This window comes from Typopeltis vanoorti, chromosome 13 (genome assembly GCF_054136105.1).
Source record: "Typopeltis vanoorti isolate ZY-2024b chromosome 13, IOZ_Tvanoo_1.0, whole genome shotgun sequence".
Classification (NCBI taxonomy): Eukaryota; Metazoa; Arthropoda; class Arachnida; order Uropygi; family Thelyphonidae; genus Typopeltis; species Typopeltis vanoorti.
Window position 1 is genome coordinate 60,627,468 of NC_143561.1, and position 21,469 is coordinate 60,648,936.

The 21,469-nt window shown below is 35.3% G+C and overlaps 1 protein-coding gene across 2 annotated transcripts in view; it reads right to left on the reverse strand.

Moving 5' to 3' along the window:
• LOC150100209 (myc box-dependent-interacting protein 1-like) overlaps positions 1–21,469 on the reverse strand; it is a 188,989-nt gene that overhangs the window by 52,981 nt on the left and 114,539 nt on the right. For both annotated transcript variants that reach the window (XM_090402882.1, XM_090402883.1), the window contains exon 8: positions 1,404–1,580. In XM_090402882.1, coding sequence (XP_090259008.1) covers positions 1,404–1,580 — 177 coding nt within the window. The remainder of the gene's footprint in view (positions 1–1,403; positions 1,581–21,469) is intronic.

A 21,469-nucleotide genomic window follows, 5' to 3' on the forward strand; every position in this document is an offset into this window, starting at 1 on the left:
GTGAATAAGTTTAAGAGGTATGATAGGCATTGTGTGTATAAAAGTTAGCGTGGGTCTCCCATGACAAGTCTTCTTGACTCCATGGAGATACCCATATAATAATAATATCAGAATTCAGAATACCCAAAAAAGTTGGTTCAGCTATTTGTAAAGATATCAGCTTGAGTTAAAGAGCAGAGTGAATTGTCAGAGTATTTTAACGTTAACAATGGCTTGACACAGGACTCTACAATTAATGGTATATGTAGATGATGTAGGGCTTGATTGGTATATATTCAAATGAGTTCAAGATTTTAAATAAGGAATGAGAACAGAGTCGAGATCAAAGTACAGTCAGCTGCTGTTAATAGACACTACTCATTCCAGAATTCACTGAGATGTAACATCCATTAACTGAACTAAGCCTCACCTATATGGTGGGGTTTGGAGGCTAAGGACCAATAGACAGCTCTTTGATATATATATACTGCCAAGTGGATTTGTTAACTGAAATAAAGAGCCCAACTTTGTTGGCTGGGTGATATTGAGAGGATGCCATTTTTTTAAACTTGCAAAGAAAATATACAGCAATCAAACTTTAGGATAGAAAAAGAGATGGTAAACCTATGAGGTGACTAGATGATGCTAAAGAGGGTTTGTAGCACTACAGTTCATGTAGTGCTACAAATAGACAATTTTTTTCTAAAAGAGAGGCAACAGTAGCCTGTGAGGAGGGACAGAGATTTTGCATATAGGACTATGAACTAGAGAAAGAAAGGAGATATTGAATGAATTTTTGGGGTCATATATATATACATATATAGGTAATTGAGCCTAATATTTCTGTGTGAATCCTGCCGACAAAAGGGCAGGATTCACATACACCAGATTATAGACCTATCATACATTAACAGACATTACCACTCATTACTACCCAGTTTAGTACTGCATGTGGGCTAGTTAGTAATGTTTTAGCTTGTTCAAGATGAGAAGTGAAAAGTAACCCTCTGTTAGTAATTTATAAACATTTTTCTTCTGTGTTATGGCATGATCTATAATCTGTTGGGGTCCTCCCTTATTCTGTTTGATTCATTAAGACTTATTTTTAACATACCAAAGTTGTACAAAATTATCTAATGATTTCTTTTGTGTATATTTTCTACAGTAAATATGTATATATATATATATATATTTTTAATTGTTATAGTCAGCTGATGCAGTCAGAAAACAATAAGGAAAGATTACTCAATATGATTGTGTTCATTTCTGACTAGTTACTTTAAATGTAATTAAACATTACAAAAGGTATACAAATTTCATGTCCTGATTTTACAGATTAGTGTTAAGGAGTAATTTCCAGTAGTATATAAGATATTCAAATTTCATTTTAAATTTAACTAAAAACAAAATAAAGTAATATTTACTCCTTTTTTGAAAGTTGCATGCTTGACTTTGGTACAATATATGGTCCTTTAGAGTTTTCTTCTGCAAGAGTTTCCATTAGTTCACTCAGCTGAGAACATACTTTCAAATGTTCACTATGAAAATCTGCTTCAGATAAAAAGAGCGTCTGAAGATTGGAAGCAATAAAGGGAATACGACTGAAATAAAAATAAACTACACTAAATTATATATATATAATCAACATATATGCAAGTACATACAGCAAACTCCCCTACTTATATCTTATCTAAGCATCTAGCTAATCTACTAGTTCAGTACATAAGGTCACTGGAATCAAAAATTCTTTCCATTTCATGCAAAAACTGTCCAGTTTAGACATAACACCTACTGACATGCTTGCAAGTCTTGTCATATTCCTACCAATGTTTCCATTGATGATGTATTAGATCTCCTTATGGACTTCTTTCCACAATATGTCACTGAACATTTGAACACTGATTTGAATTTGAACACTATCTCTGTTCCCAATTTTTTTTCAGTGGAACAATACGTTTTATAAACAAATATTTGGACATGACATTGGCAGCACCCTCTCTCCTCCTTCAGCTGACCTCTTCATGGAGAATTTTGAAAATACTTTCCTAACAGAAACAAATATGAAATCAGCAGTATAGTGGAGATATGTGGATGACATTTTACTGTTTGGAAACAAGTCTTCCCAAGCCTGCAAAAAAAACCTACCATCAGATTTACATTAGAGCTTGAAAGTGGTGTTACTCTTGATGTGTATTGTATACCTTCATATGCAGGATGTCATCTTTATACTTCTTAAAAATTAGGCATAATCCACACATGCTAAGGAATGGAGCAGTTTCTATTATACAAAATGAGATTCTCTCCTGTTCTATTTCTAATTTCTTTGTTCTCAATGGCTATTCCAAGAAAACAGTTGACAGGATTTTTTATTTTTTTTAAATTTCCTTCTCCCAATAACCAGAATATCCAATACAGAGACTTCATCACAATCATATATATTGGAAGTTTATCAATTAAAATAGCTTCTCTTTTCAAAGATCACAACATGAGAGTAACTTTTAAACCAATTCAAGCTGTTCGTAACCTCCCGAGATACGAACAGTTGCTTTTGGCAGCTACAATGAACTAGCTGCATGGCACTCAGAGTGGATTGAGAGAGAGGGGCTCCTGTGGCATAGCAGCCTCTCCTCAAGTGGTCAACATCCTGCAGGATTTGAACTTTCGAGTAACACATAGGTTACTCTCAACAAAGTACAGAGCGGGCATGGTCAATACAGTTATTCACTCACAAATAGGAAATGTGAATTTCTCTAGCAAGTGATTGCGGATCAAAAAACCAGCTATCACACATTATCGATGAGTGTTCACTTAGAGCATTCAGAGGCAATCAAGACTTTCTTACTGCTTCTCCTGAGGCAATTCAGTGGCTGCAACAGTTATATCTGTAAATTTGATTTGTGTTCTTATTTTGTAATTTAATTTCCTTTTTTAAATCTTTAAAATTTTATATATGTGTATATGATTGAAATCATAATTTTGTATCTAATGCTATAAACTAAAAGACAAAGTCATGGATTTGAGGTGAGAAAGAAGGAACACGTTGCAGATGTTAACCACAAAAGAAAAGACAGATGTGGCTTGACCAGTCATAGTTCCAGTACTAATCATGCAATTGATTTGAACCTTTCAACAATGCCTTATTTAGAAGAGAACTTTATTCCAGACTTCTGAAAGAATCTATTGCAGTCATCAATTCCCACAGCACTGACTAAAAACCAAAGACTAACACTAAATGATATATTGAAATCTCTCATCAAATCTTTAAACATCATCATCATCAAATTCCTGCTATGTACCCTCAAGGGGTGTACAGGATATGACAGTACTACATGAAAAAATTACATCATTACTAACTACCTATCTACAATTTTCCTCCAAATCAGTCTGTTACTTGTCAAGACTCCAACATTATCAGATCTTATATTTCTATCGTCTAAGGGACTTTGTACCATATCAATCCACCTATATCTTGGTCTTCCTCTGGGTCGTTTTCCTGCCAACCTGGCAGAGAACGCTTGTTTTGCTAATCTTTCCTCTCCCATTCTATTTAAGTGACCATACCACCTGAGATTAGCTCTGCTAATGCATTCCTGGATGCTGATAATGTCAAGCATCCAGGAGTTCTTTCCTAATATCCTCATTTTTAATATGATATTGCCATTGATGCCATCTGTTCACGCCTCTAATCTTTCTCAGGACTCTCATATCTGCGGTCTCTAGTCTTTGGTCAAGTGTTTTACTTCTGACCCAGCTCTCAGATCCATAAGTTAAAACTGGTTTGAACACCGTCTTGTATACAGCTAATTTAGTGTTCCGACTAATTTCTCTCTTACTCCATATGAATTTATTCAATTGACTTCCCACCATACCAGCTTTGCTGATTCTGTTGTCTATTTCTATATTTAATTTACCATCTTCAGTAAAAATTGTGCCTAAGTAGCTGAAATGTTTTACTTGTTCCACAGGTTCTCCATTCACAACACAGTTGACATTTTCAATGATTCTGCCTATTTTCATTGTCTTTGTCTTTTTATTGCTGACCTTCATACCATATCTATTACAACAGCTATTCAATTTAGTCAGAGAATCTTGCAGACTTGTAGCGGATTTATTTAGAAGTATAACATCATCCGCATAAAGCAAAGAGCTGACATTAACATCTCCAATTTTGATATCAGGTTTAATACCACTTTCCTTCATAATGTGATCCATATAGATAATGAATAACAGAGGGGATAATGTACATCCTTGTCTCACACCAAATTTAACATTAAACCATCTTCCTGTACTTCCTTCAATTCTAACTGCTGACTTACAACTCAAATAAAGACTAAGTATTGCTTGATATAATGTCCCATTGACACCATATAACTGCAGCATATTGAATAGCTTCTCTCTTGGCACCTTGTCATATGCCTTTTCCAAATCGACAAAACTTAAATACAGATCTTTGTTATATTCCCATGCTTTCTCGACTATTTGTCGTAAAGTGAAGATCTGATCCTGACAGCCTCTATTCGACCTGTATCCAGCTTGTTCTTCACCAAGCTTTTCTTCCACAATTCTTCTCAACCATTTCTCAAGTACACTGGCATAGATCTTGCCAGGAACACTCAGTAGGGAAATACCTCTGTAATTCTCACATTCAGTTTTGTTTCCCTTTTTATATATGGGTACTATGAGAGCTCTACTCCAATCATCGGGAATTCGTCCCTCTGTCTAGGCTTTCTGAACTATGCAGTGCAGCCACTGTAAGACTTTTATACCACCATACTTCAGCATTTCTGGTCGAATATCATCTACTCCTGCTGCCTTTCCACATTTCAAGCCTTTGATGGCTTTTTCTACTTCAAGTATGGATATGTATTCCTGACTGCATGCCTGGTCAGTGTTTTTTTATCACTGTGCTGTCATCACTGCTTGTATCATTTAGCAGTTTTTCAAAGTAATTACTCCTCACTTCAAGGATATCTTTTTCTCCTGTTTTCATTTCACCTTTATCATCTCGAACTCCTTTTACAGCACTCTTTCCTCCATTCCTAAGCTTCAACAACCTCCAGAATATTTTGCCACCTTCTTGATATTTATTTTCTATATTCTTGCCAAAGTCCTCCCATGACTTTTGTTTAGCTAGTTTTACACACTGTTTAGCTTTCTTACATTTGTCTCTGTATTCTGTAAGAGTAAAAGCTGACTTATTTGCCAGGAACTTTTGATATGCTTTCTTCTTTCCTTCACTACCTCTTTAACTTTCTGTGTCCACCAGGGAGTTCTGATTTTTTTATCCTTGCACACAACCTCACCACATGCCTCTCTGGCAGAATCAATCAATGTTTTCTTCAGAGTTTGCCACTGAATCTCCAAGGTTTGATTCCCGTTCTCAAACTCTTTCATTTTCTTTTCAATAATCTTTCTGTATTCTAGTCTACAGTTCACATCTGAGAGCTGCTCAACTTTTATTCGCTTTAAAACTTTCTTACATGTTATTCTTTTCAATATGAAATTCAATTTTATCCTGCTCAAGACTAAATAGTGATCACTTCCAATTTCAAATCCTCTGTACACTCTTGTGTCCTGCACCAGGGAGAAGACATCACTATCAACAATAACATAGTCAATGAGACTTTTCTTATTCCTAGCCTCTTCTCTCCATGTGAATTTGTGCACATTTTTATGTTGGAACATGGTGTTAGTAATAACCAGTCCATGTCCTGAGCAGAAATCCAACAGATATTTGCCATTATTATTAACTTTGCTCTTTTCTCCAAATTTTCCCAAAATATTTTTGTATGTCTCGCAATCATTTCCTACTCTGCTATTTAGATCCCCAACAAGGACCAACTTTTCCTTTTTCATTGTGTCAGTTGCTTTTTCTAGAGCATCAAAAAATTCCTCCACTTCTACCTTAGTAGAACCTTCTGTGGGACCATAGGCACAAATAAGTCTCATTGTCCAGTTCCCCATTCTCATATTTGCCCACATTACTCTACTTGAGACTGACTGCCATTCAAGAAGATTAGCCTCGTATTTTGTGTTGAATACTATGGCTACTCCTTTTCCTTGATTGTCATTGCCTGGAATCTTTTAACATTAGAGATTTAAATTTTGCCAACAATCATCTTCTATTATTAACTTCTGACAGCTAATGCATGCCATGCATTTTGACATTTATTGTCTAGCATGAACTTGCCTATTTGCATTGTATCAGTTATTCAGCATTTAATCAACTTTTCTAAAAACTAGTCTGTGTAATTATTTAGGTAACCACTAATAAACTTCTGTGTTCTATGTATTTGTAACTTAACTTTTTCTCATATTTACTGCTCTCCAAATTCCAAAAATCACTGACATTTTATCTCTGAAGCAACTTTCTGCAATCCAATTATTCAAATAGGAGTTATCTTCCAAGGTGACCTTAATGCCCAAAATGTCAATTGGCTTCCCCTTTCCAACATCACTGACCAAGCTGGATATAATACCCAAATGCAAATCACACATTTACCAACCTCAATATTTGATATAATGCATTCCATTCTCCCAATACCTTCAGATGTTTTTTCTTAATTATATATATATATATATACCAGACATCATGTCACCTCTTCTGTTGGTAACTAATTACAATATTGTATGAGTTGACTATCCCATGACCTCTCAAACTTCTTTCCTTTGGTCAGGTTATTGCTTTTATGGTTCTGATCCAAAACCTGCTCTGAGTGAGTGAAGAGTGTTATTCTCATTGACATGAAGGCCTTAATTCCATATCCCACTAAAATTTCCCTTTGCTTTCTAAGCCATGGTGCAACAAAAAAGTGTACCAAAGTGGATGAATAAAAATCATCTTTTTGCAGGTGGCTTGCATCAAGAACAACATCTGCATACTCAGACATATGCTGGAAGCATGCAATAAATGCAAATCAATTGTCAGCAAATTAAAATCTGACTTAATAAAGACTAATAGCAGAAAACTTGCCTGCATTCAAAATAGAATTAATGCCTTAAAGTCCCTTGCAAAGGCCATTGAATGCAACTTTTGCTCAAATATGCTTCATCTCCATTCAGATGGCACTACTGTTACAGCACCTAAAAATAAAACCAACCTCTTAGCATCACTCATCTCCTACAATATAAGAAACAGTGCACCATTTGCCCACCTGTGTTTTTTTTTGGGCAAAGATCAGAAGAACACTTAACACCAGAAGGTCCTCCAATCCTAATGGCATCACTTCAGATATTTAAATGTGCTCCAGACCAGTCCTATATCATCTCTACAATTGTTTATATTCAGATATATACATATCCAACCTATCCCAAAAGAATGAGGAAAAAAAAGTATGATACCAAACTGTTGATCATAGGCAAAACCTCAATCCTCTTCAAAATAATAGAGAAAGCCATCAATTCAGCTTCTCCATTATTTTAGAAAGGACTGAGGTGATAATAATGGTCAGCAGTATGACAGTGTACTTTATCTCACTTTTTTTGGGATAGGTTGGATATATACTTGCTTCAACTGCTATCACAGTTAATTAATGACCACCAATATGAATTCTGTCACTCTTGATACATGGTTGACTTCAGCCTATAGCAACTATTACTGGATATGTGACATGGAAAGGTTTGAAGAAACATGTATAGTCACTATTGACATTTCCAGAACATTTTATCATGTCTACCAATGAGGCATGCTCAGTAAACTTTGTCTGGTCATTTACTTCATATCATGGTAGATTACTCTCTCTCTCTTCGATTTTCACCAATGCAGGAGTGCCTTTTCGTTGTCCTCAAGCATTTCACAACCACTTTGAAATTGCTTAAACCACTCGTAAACTTGAGTACGGGATAAGCATTCATCACTCTTTTTGGTAAAACTTTTATCAAGTTCAACACAAAAGTCAATCGCAGCTCTCTGTTTGAAACTCATTATCCGACCGTTTGTCAAATCACACTGTCACTCTTGGCACTATAACTCGGCTTCTAATGAAGCAAACATCATAAACAGTTGACACAACACTAATGAAGGTTGCCACTTTCGACAACAAAAGATACAACAGGTGGCACCACTAGTTTCTTCTATTTTCGAAAAGTTCGATTTCTTTTGGAACAGAGGGTGTATATCATGAATCACATATTCCATATTCCTTGACTTGCAATGTATGCAACTTATGACCACTTATACTTATGGTCATCCCATTAAAAAATTCACGGAATACAACTGCACTCCTAAAACCCTAGACTAGGCAGTTGTTTATTATATACAAATATAATATAAAACTATATTAGTATAGGCAAAGAAGGCAGTTGTATATTATTTTAAGAAATACTTTTGCTGAGACTTGCTATTAAGGGTGAGAAACCCCTGAGACTTTTGGAAAAAATATATCTTGCATTTCACAAGGAATGTAGATGAAGCATGGAGTGAGGTGATAGTAGCATGAATGGTGTTTGGAAAAAGCTGCTGTGATATTGATTCATATATTGAATAAGTATATTGAATATGACAAGTGTTGCTAAGCTAAAGGTTGGCTTTTTTCGGTTGGCAATGAAGATGTAAAGCAGTTAGAAGTTGTGGGAGAAGAGGAACTTTCCAATGAGGACCTTATAGAGTGAGAGACAGAAATTTGTAAGAGTGTGTGTGTGTGAAGTGAGTCAGAGAGAGAGAGAGAGAGAGGAAAAAGAAAAGCAGCAGAAGAATCCAGGTCTCCAAAAAATGTTTAGGGTGAAAAAATTGGCAGAGCATTTGCCTCAGTTAATAAAGCAAATCGGATGTTAAGGAAGTGGACCTCAACATGGCAACTTATCAAAGTAGCCAAAATGATGCAAGCAGCAATTGTATGCTAAAGAGAAATGTATACTGAAAAGAAAAGGCAAACTGTGCATACTAAGTTGGATGTAATGTACACATTTTTAAAGTAGTCCATTCCTGCTTTTACGTCGCCTCCAAAGACGAACCTAAGATCTTTCACAAGTTAGGTACTTGGTAAACATCCTCAGAATGCTCTGTTGCAATTCCTGAATTTGATAACTTAGCCACCCATGCACCCCCCCCCTTTCTAATGAATCATCCAATTAATAAACTAGAAGCTTTGAAGAATTACTTTTCTACATGTTTTACCAGCTAATTATTTTAGTGGTAATTGCATGAAAGCAGTATACACTCATGTTTCATTGTTTATTATAGTATATTATAGTACAGTACTGTATACAGTAATTTTATGTTACAAATTTTACATTTTATTCTTTGTTTATAGTGAAGTAATACAATCAAAAAATATAAAACAGATATGCATTCTGGCATGTTAAATGTGAGCATATCCTTATGTTTTATATAGCAATTTCTGACAACTTTTTGTCAATGGGATCACTGGAACTGAACCCCATAATTTGTCGAGGATTGATTGCATATTTGTTTATGTGTGTATGTATATATACCTAGTTTAGTCACAGTGTTACAACTTGAACAATGCATAAACCTTTAATCTATCAGTAAATCATTTACAGCTTTCAGCACATACAAACCACATGCATAACGTGCATATAGCAGTGATGGTTTTCGAGAGAGCCAATGCTCACTCCAAATCCACCTTCAGGCTGGCAATGTTGGGGTGTCATTTCTTGCAGGCTACTCTCTCTCAAGCTCCAACCATAATTTGATGTATAATGGATCCAGATCAGGACTTCCAGACGGCCAATCAGATGATGTGGTCAGGCACATTCACCTCCAATCACTGTTGTGTGGTCCTCGCCTTGTGTGTAGGGGATGAGTCCTGTTAAAAGGTTCATTGCTTACTGTGAAACACGGTGTTGTTCAGGAGCCACACTACAAGTTCAAACAGTGCGTTCATATACTTTGGTGGAGGTTTTAACATCTTTCTCACAGAACTCCAACTTGGATACTTCACCCCCTCCCCATTATATCACCCCACCAAACCATCACTGATACTGACGTGGGACAATGACTTCTCTGAATCCTGGGTGATATGACATACTATGCGACCATCTAAGGCATATACTCAATCATTTTCAGTTAAATGACTCAATGGCAAAAACCTCATCTGTAAAAATGTCTTTGTGTTGTTGGCATACTACTAGAGAAGTGCTTTTAATTTTAAGACCCTCTGCTGCATAAGTTGTGGTGACAGGAAGACGTGTTCAGTAGGCTCACCCCAGGTCATCAGTTAGTACATGTGACATCGTTCTCTGTGAAACATTCATCTCTAGCAACATCACTTTCTGCGTTCTCATAGGTTTACGGTGGAGAAGTGCCTTCACAGCCCTCAAAAACTGCTGCATGCCAATACAGCATGGTCAACCTGTTCTATGGTGGGCTGATAAGGCTTCTGTATAGTTATAATGGTTTAATAGTCCTATACTCAAACATCCTACTGATCCCAGTGTTTTTAGCATGTTGAAAACAACAGGTCGCTGCATTCCAACCTTGTGAAGTGCTATTACAGCTACACAGATCACATAACATTCCCAATGCATGTTAACCTATACAACTAAACAACTCTCTCTACTGATTAACATGCAAATGTTGGCTGCACACAGCACTGCTAACAGAACCAAGCTCACACAATTCTGTGAGCAGTGTGCAAAAGTTTATGTATTATAATTAAGTTTAGAACAGTATTTACAACCACCTGAAGCTAGAGAGTAGCCTGCAAGAAACAACACCTCAGAAATTGCCAGCCTGAAGATGGATTTGAAGTGAGCAGTGGCAGCATTTCCATGGGATGTTGTGCATGCTGCCATCAATATGTGGCCCCACATACTTCAGGTGTGTGTGTGTGTGTGTGTATGTGAAGGCAAAAGGGGGATATTTCAAACATTGAGTGCTGCTATATGCATGTTGTTTGTATGTGTTAGTTGTAACAGTGCATAAATCAGTATTTATGGCTAGGCTGTGTATATACACACACAGCTTTAAGATGTAAATCCCACCCATGAAAGTTCATAAACCTATAGCACATTAGTACTTTGCATAACTAAGGATTAGATAATCCAGAAAGTTTAAATGTGGAACTTCTTGTTACTTCAGGCCTAAAAGTAGGGGTCTTATATCAAATGATGAAAATCATCATTTAATAACTAAGAGTTATTAACTTATAAAAATTCTGCTTCCAATCTTAAACTATAAACTGCTTGTTATACAAAAACGAATGGATAGAAAAATTAAGATAACCATATATTCAAACACAAATTTTTGAAAGAGATGCTTAAGGTTTAAACTACTGTGTAAAATTTGGTTTTAAACATTTTTCTTATTTGTCCACTTAATTTTTTGGGAAACATAAAATTTAAAATATGTAAATAGCAAAAATGAATGGTAATGAAGTTAATTTGAATTTATTTTGTTCATGAAAATTTAAGAGACTAAAATTGAGAAAAAAACAATGTAGATCATAATTTTGAACAAATTACTAATTGAAATGCCATTTATACACAACACTGAAGAATGTCAAAAAGTGCACAAGAATAGTTCAAGTACAGTATGGCAAAAAAAGTACTGAATAACTACAATGATACATGTTATGGAGTAAATGGGGTTTATTAATAAAGCACGGTGGAAATATACGTTTACACAAGATGATATGAACATCCACAACTACTGGTGGATGTTCGTATCAAAAGAAAATGAGGGTAGATTATGTGCTTGAAACGATCACCTTGTCTTTCAAGACAGGTTTCGAAGGTTTTCTGTCATCTTGGAGAACGAGGGTTGGGACATTTGCTGGACATATCGTGTAAGTTTATCTCTTAGTTCATCATGGTTTGATGGCAGGTCATGATGGAATACCCCAAACGAAGGCATCAAGTGATGTGAGATCAGAAGAATGTGAAGGGTATATGGGAATTCTGTGAAACTCAAAATGAGCCTCCTGGGGAAGTGTTCTCATAAATAGACTCTAAAACCATGTAATGCGTGAAAGGCTGCTGTCCTGTTGGAATACCTGTGCACGAAATGAAATGTTTTTTTGCATGATGGGTCCTATCCAAATCCTGGGTGAACAGAACTAACACATTCTCAATGTAACATTCGCTATTCAAGGTCATGGTTACACCACCCTCCTCAATGAAGTAGGGCCCAATTATGCCATGGCCAGAAACCACACATACACACCATGCAGCGACCTTCCTGCTGTGAAGAGGTTTCTCTTAAACATATTCAGGTCTTGAGAAACTAAGAAACCTGTAGGTTCATCCGTTACATGACTGCTTTGATGGAAATGCACTTTGTTTGAGAACAAGACACTATGGAGAAAGGATGGATCTTCATAGACATTGGCAAGCACACACATGCAAAGTATTCCTACCATGCAGTGTAATCTGTTGCTGTTAAACACTGATCCACTGAATGATGTAGGAAAAGGCACCCAGCTCCTTAAGGATTCTCTGTAATGACTGCCTCAGTATCCCAAGTTTTACTGCTGTTCAGTGTTGACTGAGTTTCAGAAACTGTAACACTTGCTCCAGCACACACCTATGATTCTCATTTGTGTTAACAGTTAGTGGTCTCTCAAAAATGCCCTTTGCATTGTGGCAGAACACTCCCAGTACATCATAACCTCTCGATTAAGACAATGATGACACTATTGCTTGGGGGATGCTTATGGAAGCAATGAACAAACTGCTCACAAACATGTAGGCTTGAACCATTTGCTCTACCAACTCTGTATGAATGAAAATAATGCTCAACAATAAACATGTTTTCTTCCAACATCAACACCATTACTACAGCTAAATGTAAGGACGCACTCATAGAGTGCAAAAAAATATAGTACTGAACTTTGACATCCCTTCAGTACATACGCTATGCAATATGCCATTCAACTGGCACATTAACAGAAGAGCAGTTGAATGGCATATTGCATAGCGTATGTACTGAAGGGATGTCAAAGTTCAGTACTATATTGTTTTGCACCATATTGTATTTACATTTGTAAAACATATAATATAAAAGGAAAAAATGCATTAAATCTTAAAAAACAAATACTAAAAATATAAAACAACCTAAGGAGAATTCAACTGAGACAACTAAAATAACAAATGAGCACTATCAGTATTCTTTATTTTATCTGAGACAGTATCTAATGCACCGGACATTCCAATGTGTTCCTTTGAAAACCCACCATTATATGTGATTCATCTTAAATTGCATGATTCTTTTAACCATCTATCAGCCTTTCCCATTAATAAGCTAGCCAAAGAGCCATATGACTGCCAGTGGTTAGATGTGTTCTAGTTGGAGCATTCTTGGCATACTAGATATTGTGCATGAAAACCCCCTACTAGTGCTGAAGTCTACATAATAACTTTACTGAAACTGCTGTAATGCTAGTAGGTTGCAATCAGTTATGTCATATTATTATTTCTTTATGAGTTGAAATGCACACATTTATCTGTTTACTTGCTTTATGCAGCTTAGAAGAGACAATTCTCAAAAAAAAAAAAGGAGATCCACAAATGAACAATGATGTATCTAATAAATTGGCTATCACTCTGTGTACTTTTAGCACTAGATTTCTGAATAGTAAAACAAAAAATTATATGAAAAGTAGTGCACAAAGTTCATTTAATTTATTTTTAATGATAATTGTTTTAAATTGTTAAATCTTGTTGAACTAGGACTCTTTTTCCAAAAATACCTGAATTTTCTGAAGTTAATGAAAAAGATTCAATTTTAACAGCTGCTATTACACAACACATCCAGGAAAAGAAAAACTCTCATCCCACTGTATATCCTTAAAATAGTGAATTACTTTTACTCTTTAAAGTTATTACAGTAGATGCTCTTGCATGGAGAACCCCTAGGGACAAGAGTGTCATAAAAATACCCTCCCCACACCCACTTTATTCCCATGAAACAAAAGAAATTGAATTGCAGAAAAGAACAAAAGAAATTATGGGAAAGAAAAAAAAAATTGTAATAAAGAAATAATCACAGGAAACAAAATCATGAGAAATAACAAATTACAGGAAACATAAAGGAAATTGTCAGAAATAGAGCAAAAATAATCCTGAGAAATAAATCTGGAAAAACAGAACAGGAAATTGCAGGAAAAAAAAAATTGTGAGAAATAGTCACTGATGACCAAACACCCAGTATTAGAGGAACCATACATAAGGCATACAAAATGATAACATGAAAAAGTACAAATGGAAGACAAAGAAAACAACCAGAAGAGCATGAAATTGTAAAAAACCACACAATTATGCTTAAATTTTGAAATGTCACTTACCTGTCACTGGGTCACCTCCAATTACAAAGAACTATGAAGGGAACAGAAATTATGAACATTGATCTGCATTGGTTAGTCTGAAGGAAGTGATAGACATAGCTGGCATGTCTATCACTCAGTAATGTACAGTTGGCATAAATTGATACTGCTCTCTTAGAAATGTAAGCTAAAAAATACTGTGCAATGCACAATATTTACATACATACATACATACATCTTCAAGGCCCACTCTTTCTAATTGGGTTGTGGGGGCAAAAGCTGCAAGAGGAACTTCCACTGGTCACGACCCTCTGCCACCAAGCTCAGGTGCTCTGGTGGGATTCCCAAACGTGTCCACCCAAGGTTTTGGATATAATCTATCCAGCGAGTCCTCGGCCTTCCACCCTCTGGCTTGGCAAAGAGGGCCTGCTGAGGGAGCCTCTCTTGTGGCATTCTGACCAGGTGCCTGTACCAGCGTAACTGTGATCTCTCAATACGGAGAAGCAGTGGTTGAGTATTGAGGGTTTCCCGAATTGCAGAGCTTCTGACTCTGTAGAGTTTTGTCAGCCCCGCAACCCCTCGAAGGAACCTCATTTCAGCCGCTTGGATTCGTGTCCACATTCTTTCGGTCATTACCCAACTCTCATGACCATAGGTGAGGATGGAGACATAGACTGTATTGAAGACAGCCAGCTTTGTCTTCTGGCTTAACTCCCGCTTCAATACTACCGAACGGCCAAGCTCCCGCAATATTGAGCTTGCTAAGCCAATTCGAGTATCTAGCTCTACGTCCCATTTTCCATCATTCGTGAATATGGACCCAAGGTATTTAAACTTCTCCACCTGTCTCATTGGGACTCCACTTACATTTAGAGTGCACTGGGATGGTTGTCTTGAGATCACAAATGTTTCAGTTTTGGCCACACTGATCTTCATTCTGGCGTCTACACAAACAGCTACAAACCTATCCAGGGTCCGCTGGAGGTCATCTGTGGAAGAGCTAAGCAGAACTAGGTCATCTGCAAAAAGCAGACGTCCAATGCTACATTTTCCAATTCTGACACATTCACTGCCTCAGCTGTGCCTATCAATCCAGTCCATAAATATTATGAAAAGGAGGGGTGACAAAACACACCCTTGGCAGAGGCCAACAGAGACTGTGAAAGGTTCAGACTTTGTGCTGTTTACCCTGACACAAAACTCTGGGCATTCATCCAGTCCCTGTATGAATGCACAATATTTAAGTTATGAAATTTGCTTGGGAATTAGTTTTTTTTTTTGTCTGAAAAACTAACTTTTTTATTCATTTAACAAAGCAATATGCAAAAATGGCTATACAAAAAATCATGGAACGGTTGGATAAAAATATAAACAACTGAAAAGTTACAAAAAGAGTGGCTATTGAAAGAAAACTCAAATGGAGGAAAGAGTACTGAAAAAAAAAAAAAAAAAGGAATCAGATGATAAAGATGATGTGAAAACTGAAAATATTTTAGATGTGTAGAGTAATTAATTACTGTTAAATGAATAAAAAGTGACAGATGGTGGTAGAAAATATTCCACGATATTCTACTACTTCAACTGCCTTATTCAACGGGGAATAAGGCAGTTGAAGTAGTAGATATTAGATCAGAAATGCTCAAATATGGAGATATACAGTTTTACAAGGACTGCACTGCTTAATTCAGAAGGCCTGGTCAGAGAATTGAATTCTGGATTATTAGAGTAGCACCCATCTATAAAAAGCAAAATCAAACTGAATGTGAGAATTACAGAAGAATTTTCATACCAAGAGTTCCAGGTAAAATTTATGCAAGTATTTTTAAGAAAAACTACAGGGGAAACTTAAAGAACAAGCAGAGGTCAAACAGGTTGTAAGAATCAAATTTCCACTTTAAGACAAATAGCTGAGAAATCATGGGAATAAAATAAGGATCATCATTTAAATTTTGTAGATCTGGAAAATACATATGACAAGGTGCCAAGTGAAAAGCCTTCAAAACAATGCAATTATTGGAAAATGGAACATTATATCATGTAATACATAGTCTACATTTGAGTTGTAAATTAAGTTGAATCAAGACTGTACATTATCTCCACTGTTATTCATCATCTATAAGGATCACATTGCAAAGAAAATGTAGCATTAAACTTGAAGTTACTGGAAGAAAGGATCTTGGGGGTGATCGTAGATAGAAATTTGAGGTTCAGAGCATATGTTCTGAAGACATCTCAAAGAACTTCTGCAATATTGAGGAGGATAATGACTGAGCTTAGATCTGGTCAGCGAAATTTGAAGGGGGAATGACGTAACCTTGGAGTGGGTACAGAAATGGATAGATGAAGACATGTAGCTGCAGTTTAATGGATAGAAGATAGGGGAAGGAATATGACTGAGACATTTAAGCTGATAAAGGGTTATTTTGGATTACATCCAGGAAGATTTTTCATGTGGTAGAATGAGGGGAAGAAACAAGGACAAGAAGCCATCACTGCAAGTTGCAAAAGGAAGTAGTGAGTAAAAGAGTAAGCAGCAACTTTTTTGTATGTATAGTGCTATGACCATAGAATGCATTGCCTGAGCAGGTGGTAAAAGTGCAAACAGTGGGAGTATAGGAGTCCTACAAATAACCCAGACAAGAAGCCCACACGAGACTCCTATACCATATATTAAAAGCATCTCTGAGCATGTAGCAAATTATGAGAAAATATCAACTCACTGCCACCTACAAATCCATCAACCAAATTCACAACTTGCTATCTTCTCCAAAAGACAAAATCTCACCAATGATGCTACCTGGTATATACCAAGTGCCATGTTCACATAACTTGTCTTACTGTGGACAAACAGGAAGATGTATAAATAAACGTATCTCTGAACATCAAGACCACATCTCTGCCTTATCAAACCTCACAAATCTGGCCTTGCACAACATGGAATCGAATATGCTAACTACAGGATACAATGGCAAAATGCCAAGCTACTACATAGTTCCACATATAAACATGAACATTTATATAAAGAAGTGCTGAAACCTTACTACATAGACCTAATCTTAGTCGAAATGACTGTCTCACTATTCTAAAAGTTTGGGAAATTGTTATTCTCAATTGTATTCAATAATTTATCTGCTATATTTTAAGTAATGTTCATTTTAGCCCAATAGTTTTTGATCCATGAACATGACTTATATGTAGAGGGATTGCAATTTAAGCATGCACACTGTTTTTTAATTCAATTCCTATTGTTGTTTGTTAGTTGTATTCATGATATCATATGATACATAAGACTAAATATTTACATAATAAAAAAGTTATTTACTGTGGCATAAGTGCTATTCTATACAGTGGTATCTCACTAATCCAAACCTCTTTAGTTCGAATCCTCCAGTAATCCGAACTGCGGTTTGAAAGAAAAAAAAGTTTTATTTATTACGTATTCATTTGTGCACTATTATTTTTATTTAATAATTATTTTAAATATTATTGTTACAGTGCAGTATTTTTTTCATACTGTCGATTGTACAGTTATATTGTAGGTTTATTTTGATTTATTGTGTGCATTCACGTTTGCTTTTTTATACATATTGTAGGTATGAATCACAGAATTCGAAATCAAATCAGATGCTGAAATTATAAATATGACGCTGCAGAATGAATTAGAAAATGACAATAAAGAACTCCAAGAAAAAAAAAAGTAAAACATGAAGAGGCAGTTGACAGTTTTAGTATGTGTATAGAACAGGCTAAACAGAATGATATGCCATACCACAAAATTTTATTGCTAATGCAGCTCCGAGAAGAAGCATTCGAAAAAAGTTTAGCTTCCAAGAAGCAAAAGAAAATCAGTGACTTTTTTACAAAGAAATAAAAAAACTTTTTTTTTTTGTGTTGTGTACAAGGAAGTGATATTTTTTATGCAAATTAAGTTATGAACTGAACTATGCAATTTTATTAAATCAGAATCCTCAACAATATAGGTACATACAAAACTAAATTTTTTATGAAAATAAACTTGTGAACTGTATTATTTTTTAAGTTTTACATTACAGTACAGTAGCTTTTTTTTTCTATCAGTTACTTCATTTATTAACAGAATTAAATTGATGTATGAGTGGCAGGATGTGTGGAAGGCTACTGGCAAATCTCAGACAGTTTTGGTGGTAAAGATGAAAGCAAAAACCAAGAAATATTCTACTTATCCAGATATATTTACCTACTTGTGATTATGAGGATGAGAAGGTAGAGAGTTTATGGCGATATAGAACAGGGTTTGAAATATAAAGAAACAAAAGATATAATTATAATACTGGGCGATATGAATGCAAAAATCGGAAGATATTGTTGGGCAATATGGATTGGGAGTGAGAAATGAAAGAGGAGATATGTTCTTGGTTTTCTGTAAAAAAAAACATGATTTAGCAATTATGAATATTTGGTTTAAGAAACATTCAAGAAGATTGTATACGTGGAAAGCCCCAGGGGAGGATATAAATAGTAGAAGAAATCAGATAGATTATGTTTTGATAAACAAAAGATATAGAAACATTATAAAAGATGTGACAACATATCCAAGAGCAGACTGTGATACAGATCATGTATTGTTGTCAACTAAGATGAGGATTAATCTAAAAAAGGTAACTGCAGGGAAACAGAACAAAGCATGGAACATGGAGCAGCTGAAGATACCAAGTATGGCGAATGAATTCGCAAAGAAAGTAGGGGAAGAAATGAATTGAGAGAAATATATAAGAAAGTGATGATGTAAGTGAAAAATGGAAGATTCTGAAGGAAAGCATAATTACTGCTACAGAATTACATTTAGTCAAAAAAGAAGAGGAAAGAGAGAAAAGAAAGAAACCATTTAGTCAAAAAAGAAGAGGAAAGAGAAAAGAAAGAAACCACGGATGACAGACAATATTTTGAGGAAAATAACACAAAGAAGAAAGTTAGTTTATAGCAAAACAGAGGTAAAAAAAAAGCAGTATAAAGACTTGAGTAGGGAGATACAAAGAGAGATTAGAAGGAAAAAGGAAGAATGGTTAGATGGAATAAGATACAACAGCAAAGGCAGAAAGAAATGACATACAAGGTGTTTATAAAAACATTAATATGATGACAGGAAGGAGAAAGATGCAAAGGACTGGAGCAATCAAGAATGAAAGAAGTGAAATTCTGATAGAAAAAGAGAAGATATTACAGAGATGGGAAGAATATGGAAGTAAACTTTATATAAATGACTTTTTATAAATGACATACAAGATGTTTATAAAAACATTAATATGATGACAGGAAGGAGAAAGATGCAAAGGACTGGAGCAATCAAGAATGAAAGAAGTGAAATTCTGATAGAAAAAGAGAAGATATTACAGAGATGGAAAGAATATGGAAGTAAACTTTATGAAGACAGAGAAAGAGGAGAAAATCAAATGAAAGAACATAGTGGACAGAAGCTGTACATCATGAGGAAGGAATTGAATCTAGCAATTTAAATGATGAAAGAAGGGAAATCCCCTGGAATAGATAGAACTTATAAGTAATATACGTGAAAAAAAGTGTGGAAGTGTTATGGCAAATTATTAATGGAATTTATGAGGGACAAGAATTACCAGAGGAGTTTAAAAGATCAATTTTTATCCCCATTCCAAAAAAAGATGGGAATTTTAGACTGTAACAATTTTAGAACAATAAGTCTTATAACTCACACAGCAAAAATTCTGGCGCAAATAATTTTAGAGAGAATTAGGAATAAAATAGAAAAAGAAATGAATGAGGAACAGTTTGGATTCTGAACCAACAGAGGAACTAGAGAGGCTCTAACTTGTCTAAGAATTATTGGGAAAAAAACTCTAAACCAGCGCTTCCCAAACTGTGGGCCGTTAGTTTTGTTGAGGGGGCTGTGAAATAATGAAAACAAATTTAAAATGTTTTAAGACAAAGTAGATATTTTTTATCTTAAAAGAAACATATTTAATTTTTATTATTTTTTATATTTTAATGGAAAAAAATTACACATTGGTGTTGGTTTGCAAATTTCTTCCTGCGTATTTTGGCGCCGAAATATGTAAATACACTAAAATATAATAATATACGTCTCTATTAAGATTTTTTTTACGATGCGGGCGGTGAAATATTTTAATTTTTCCAAAGGGACCTTTACATCCATAAGTTCGGGAAGCACTGCTCTAAACCATGGTGGAAAGTTGTTTTTGGGATTTCTAGATTTTGAAAAGGCATTTGATACAGTGAAATATAAAAGGCGTTTTGAGATTCTAGAAAATACTGATATTGACTGCTATGACTTGGAAATTTTAAAGAGATTATATTGGTCACAAACATCGTCAGTATGTGTAAATAGAGAGGAAACAGGAGAATTCCCGATGGAGAGAAGAATTAGACAAGGATGCAAGTTATCACCATTATTGTTTAACCTTTATAATCAACAAATGCTTAGAGAGGCACTTGAAGATGTAGAAGAAGGAATAAAAATAAATGGAAGAATCATTAATAACTTACGATATGCAGATGATGTAGTGGTAATAGCAGAAAGTGAAAATAGATTACAACAAATTGTTCAAAGAACTGAAAACACTTGTAAAGAATATGGACAAAAAATTAACACAAAGAAGTGATAATGGGTAGAAAAATAGGAGATAATGTAAAGATAAGATGTGGAGGAAAGATTTTAGAAGAAGCGGAAAGATTTCAGTATTTAGGTAGCTGGATCTCAGAGAAAGGAACTTCAGAGTTGGACATTAGAAATAGAATAGGCAAAGCTATATCAGCATTTATGGAAATAAAGAGAATTTAATAAACAAGAATACTAAAATAGATGTAAGAATTGGAATAGTTAAAAAGGAACAGTTTTGAGTATTGCAAGTTATGGAAGTGAGTCATGGACATTCAGAAAGAGAAATATGGAAAGAATTAATGAATTGGAAATGTGAGTTATAGAAAGACGGAAAAGTTTAGCTATACAGAGAGAATATCAAATCAAGAAGTTTTAAGACGAGTTGGAATGGATAGAACACTACTCAAGAATATTATGCAAAGAAAGACCAAATTTGCAGGACATCTTCTGAGAGTTTCTTCTGGACATCTGACAAGAACTATATTACAAGGGAAAGTTGAGGGGAAGAGAAGACGTGGAAGACCAACTAGAGAGTGGTTTAATGACATCGTGGAATGGACTGGTTTAAGAATGACGGAAGCGACAGACAGAGAGAAATGGAGAAGAGTTGCTCTGCTCATCTGCTGCAACCCTCTTG